The 4,904-nt window shown below is 55.0% G+C and overlaps 1 protein-coding gene across 1 annotated transcript in view; it reads left to right on the forward strand.

The window, feature by feature from the left end:
- ADAMTS17 (ADAM metallopeptidase with thrombospondin type 1 motif, 17) overlaps positions 1-4,904 on the forward strand; it is a 92,038-nt gene that overhangs the window by 17,620 nt on the left and 69,514 nt on the right. The window contains 1 exon segment of the mRNA XM_014543573.1: positions 1,331-1,503. Within this exon segment, the coding sequence (XP_014399059.1) occupies positions 1,331-1,503 (173 nt within the window).

Raw genomic sequence — 4,904 nt, forward strand, 5'->3', positions numbered from 1 at the left:
TGGATAGAGCGTCGGTCTGCGGACTCAAGGGTCCCGGGTTCGATTCCGGTCAAGAGCATGTACCTTGGTTGTGGGCACAAACCCAGTGGGGAGTGTGCAGGAGGCAGCTGATCGATGTTTCTGACTCTCTGTCCCTCTCCCTTCCTCTCTGTAAAAAATCAATAAAATATATTTTAAAAAATATTTTTATTGATTTCAGAGAGGAAGGGAGAAAGAGTGAGATAGAAACATCAGTGACGAGAGAGAATCATTGATGGCAAGTGCTGATTTTGGACTTCAAGATTGATCGGTTCTTTATTTGGGATCTTAACTAGACAAAAAAAAACAACACACAAAAAAAACCCAAAAAACAAAACAATCACAAAACTCTTATTCTGCACCTTTCTTTGTAAGGAATTTACATGCAAAAGATGCCTTTTGTGAAAACGACTTGGCCTTGGGCAAAGTTATTTAAAGAATTCATCCTTGGAGAGCAAAACTTATTTTTTTTCCTCCCTTTTTGAAAAAAAGAAAAAGAGAAGAGAAGGCCGTTCTCTCTCAAGGATGCAGGGTTTCTGCAGCTGCCGGAAAGTTCCCCTGGCTGGGAGCTCTTCCCAACACGTGGAGCCACCGTTTCCAGGCGAAAAAAGGGTGTTTTTCTACAAACCGACCCTTTGCTTTGGCTGAAGGGGAAAAAAAGTGATCAGAGAAGAATTTGGGAGGGCCTGAGAATTTTATGTAAGTCTGTGTGTGTGTGCAAACTTTAACCCGCCACCTAGAGCCCGGCCGGTGTGGCTCAGCTTCTACTCATCCAGGCAGTGAAACTGATGACCTAGCAAAGTCCATCTCTGTTGTTCAGCGAAGGCAGGCGACCTGGATGTGACACAGGAATACACCGTTTCCAGGCAGGGGACAGCTTTTAGATCATCTCGGGCCTGGCCTGCGTGGCTCAGTGGTTGAGCATCCACCTAGGAACCGGGAGGTTACCAGTTCGATTCCCGGTCAGGGCACATGACTGGGTTGTGAGCTCGGTCCCCAGTAGGGGGCATGCAGGGGGCAGCCCATCGATGATGCTCTCTCATCACTGATATTTCTTTCTCTCTCTTCCTCTGTAAAATCAATAAAAACATATTTAAAAAAAAAAAGCCTGACTAGATCCGCATCACTGACCTCGCTCAGCCCCCTCCCACACCGGTGAGCGGGCCCCGGCTCCCCTGTGACTGTGCAGACCCTCAATGGCCGGTGGAGAGTGCCCTTCTCGCAGGGAGGCTCCGTGGAGGCCTGCTCCGTGCACGGGGTTGGGAATCGCGCCGCCACCAAGGACTGATCTCATGCCTTCCTTGTTTTCTAGAAAAGAAGAAGCCAAGGAAGGGCGGGCCGTCGCCAGACTGGCGGGAGCGGAGGAGCGCCATCCGGCTCACCAACGAACACACAGTGGAGACCCTGGTGGTGGCCGACGCCGACATGGTGCAGTACCACGGGGCCGAGGCCGCACAGAGGTTCATCCTCACCGTCATGAACATGGTGAGTCCTGGCGGGTCCCGACCCAGGCAGGCAGCATCCTCATCCCCTCCTCCGTTCAGGGGGAGGCAGGCCCACACAGCCTGGGATCCCGGGGGGGCTGGTGGGCGTGCCCATGGTGGATGGCGCTGTTTGACCGCCTGGGTCTGCATGGTGAGTGGGCCCTGCCCGCCACTCCTTTTGGAAGCCATCCAAGACCCTTGCTGTGCGGGGGACCCCTCCCCTGGGATGAAGAGCCCAGTGAGCCCCGTCCCTGCTCTCCCTGCTCTGAGGAGTCCAGTCTAGTAGGAGAAATCGAGATCAAAATTTAACGCAAAACAGATTCCGCCCGGCTGGTGTGGCTCAGTGGTTGAGCATCGACCTATGAACCAGGAGGTCACGGTTCGATTCCCTGTCAGGGCACATGCCCAGGTTGCAGGCTCGATCCCCAGTAGGAGGCGTGCAGGAGGCAGCTGATCCATGATTCTGTCTCATCATTGATGTTTCTCTCTCTCTCCCTCTCCCTTCCTCTCTGAAATCAATAAAAATATGTTAAACAACAGCAACAACTACAAAAGCAACAACAACAAAAACAGGTCCTGCCGTGCGCAGCAAAGCCTGGTGGGAAGCAGGGGACCTCTGATGCGTGGAGTCTCGCTGTCTGTTGCCTTTTGTGACTGGCTTCTTTCACGAGCACAGTGTCCCCCAGCCTCCTCCGTGTGGTAGCGTGTGTCCGACTCTCCTTCCTCCCTCAGACCCAGTGGTACTCCCTTGTGCGTTCGGACCTCGATTTGTGCATTCACTCGCCCGCCTGGGGTCGCTCCCACCTTCAGGCTGTTGTGGAGGAGGCTGCGGTGACCGTGGGCGCGCAGATAACCCGCCTGAGCCCCGCCGCGGTTTTCTTTTAGGGATTCACCCAGCGGTGGGATCGCTTTTGCTAACTCCTCGCAATAAAATGTTAAACAACAGCAACAACTACAAAAACAACAACAACAAAAACAGGTCCTGCCGTGTGCAGCGAAGCCTGGCAGGAAGCAGGGGACCTCCGATGCGTGGAGTCTCGCTGTCTGTTTCCTTTTGTGACGACCCTGGGGTCGCTCCCACCTTCAGGCTGTTGTGCAGGAGGCTGCGGTGACCGTGGGCGTGCAGATAACCCGCCTGAGCCCCCGCCGCGGTTTTCTTTTAGGGAATCACCCAGCGGTGGGATCGCTTTTGCTAACTCCTCGCGCTGCGTGGCCCTGGTTTCTGAGAAGGGTTTCTGTCTTTCCTGTGCCGAAACCCGGTCGCCCTGCTGGCTGGGTAATGACCGGTTGCGGCCTCTAGTCCACCCAGAGGAAGCCCAGACAGCGGGCTGGGGGCCTGGCCCCGCTCCCGACCCCTCCATCTGCGGATAATTTCATCTCATTTATTTCTTTTTAAATTGTCTGGGGCACGAGTGCAAGGAATAAACCTTCATTACAATGAAGTAGTCATAAGACAAAGATCCTATTTTTATATTTCTTTTATAATTTCTCTTTTTTAAAATAAATATTTTTATCGATTTCAGAGAGGAAGGGACAGGGAGAGACTCCCGACTCCTCCATCTGCGGATAATTTCATCGCATTTCTTTCTTTTTCAATTGTCCGGGGCACGAGTGCAAGGAATAAACCTTCATTACAACAACTGAAGTAGGCATAAGACAAAGCTCCTATTTTTATATTTCTTTTATAATTTCTCTTTTTTAAAATAAATATTTTTATCGATTTCAGAGAGGAAGGGACAGGGAGAGAAATAGAAACATCAATGATCGGCTGCCTCCTGCATGTCCCCCACAGGGGATCGAGCCTGCAACCCCAGGCATGTGCCCCAACTGGGAATCGAACCTCGACCTCCTGGTTCCTAGGTCGATGCTCAACCACTGAGCCAAGCTGCCGGGCCTGCTATGTGTTTTAAAAGATCCCTCCGCCTGGCTCTTATCCAGGGACGTGGAGGCCTGCTCCGAGCTCTGTGTCCCCAACACACCACTCACCTGCCCAGGTCCACGCAGAGGGAGAAGCCTCTTGCCAGCCATCCTGGGGGTCCCCCAGCGGGAAGCGCAGAGAGAGGGGTGCTGTGTCCCCGGCTTTCGGCTTCCCACGGTTTTCCAAATGTTGCCTAGTGTCTTTTTCCACACATAACTTGCTTTTCCTGCGGTTGGGGGCAGGGCGCGGTGACACAGGAGCAGGGATATTCTAAAGAACAAATCGTAGCCAGGGCCGGAGAGCTGACAGCAGCAGGCCTGGGTCTGGGCAGCCCCGTTGGAAAATGGGCCCCTGGACAGACCTGTAGTTGTTCTCAGCTTCCTTAACAACCACCAGCAGAGTGAGACGCCGATGGGTTCCAGGCAGGTTCTGCGCGGAGTGAAAATGACATCAATTTTACTCAGTGACCAGGCGGAACGGATAAGAGGCCTCTCTCTGGCAACCAGAGAGGTCAGCGCGGTGTGTGAGCACCCCTGGTCCTCATACCCTGCGGCCTCCCAGGTTGGGGGGCGGAGGGGAGGGGGTGCTTGTTAAATGCAGCCGGCGGGGCCCAGCCCAGTGTCTCAAGCCATAGGCCTGGCCCGGGCTCCAAGTCCCCAGGTGATGGGGCTGCTCCTCCAGGGGCCCCACGAGAGGTGCTGTGGGAGGGAAACACCCCCTCCTGTGTGGGGTCCGAATGGCGCCCTAATTGCAGAGTGTCACTCTCAGTCCCCAGATGCCCCTGGGGAGGCCCTGATTCACACAGGTAGGGGGTGCTGTTGTGAAAACCCCTCTTGGGTCCGGCCCGTGTGGCTCAGGAGGTCACGGTTCGATTCCCGGTCGGGGCACATGCCCAGGTTACAGGCTCGATCCCCAGTGTGGGGGTATGCAGGAGGCAGCCGATCCATGATTCTCTCATCATTGATATTTCTCTCTCTCTCTCTCTCTCTCTGCCTCTCTCTTTCTCTCTGAAATCAATAAAAAACGTATGTTTAAAAATAAGGTCTGTAGGCAGGCATTTCCCCTCGGCGTGCCCCGTCCAGGAGAGCAGGTGTGGGAGCCCGACCACAGCTAATGTGCCTGCCCCCTGGCGGGAGCTGCCCACGTTCCCACAGGCCCAGCCGAGTCCAGGGCCGACGCACAGGCCCGTCCTGGCAGCCGATCCGCCAGACGGAAATCGGACAACAGCCACCACACACAGAGCAGCGGGCCGCGGAGACATGTCACCGAGTCTCCCGGCTGTTTTTTCCCATGGAAATTCCTGCTCAGGACAAGTCTGGAGGCAGCGTCCATGCGATGTTTGGAGAGACACCTGGCCGGGCAGGGAACAGCGCGCCCGTCGTCTGGAAATTCTGTCTCGGGCGTCCAGCGCCGGCTGCGCCCTGGCGAGTGGTCAGAGCCCGGCTGCAGCTGTCACATTGCCTTGGCAGCCTGGGGGGGCCCAG

The sequence above is a fragment of the Myotis brandtii genome, unplaced genomic scaffold (genome assembly GCF_000412655.1).
Source record: "Myotis brandtii unplaced genomic scaffold, ASM41265v1 scaffold329, whole genome shotgun sequence".
In the NCBI taxonomy this organism is placed as follows: Eukaryota; Metazoa; Chordata; class Mammalia; order Chiroptera; family Vespertilionidae; genus Myotis; species Myotis brandtii.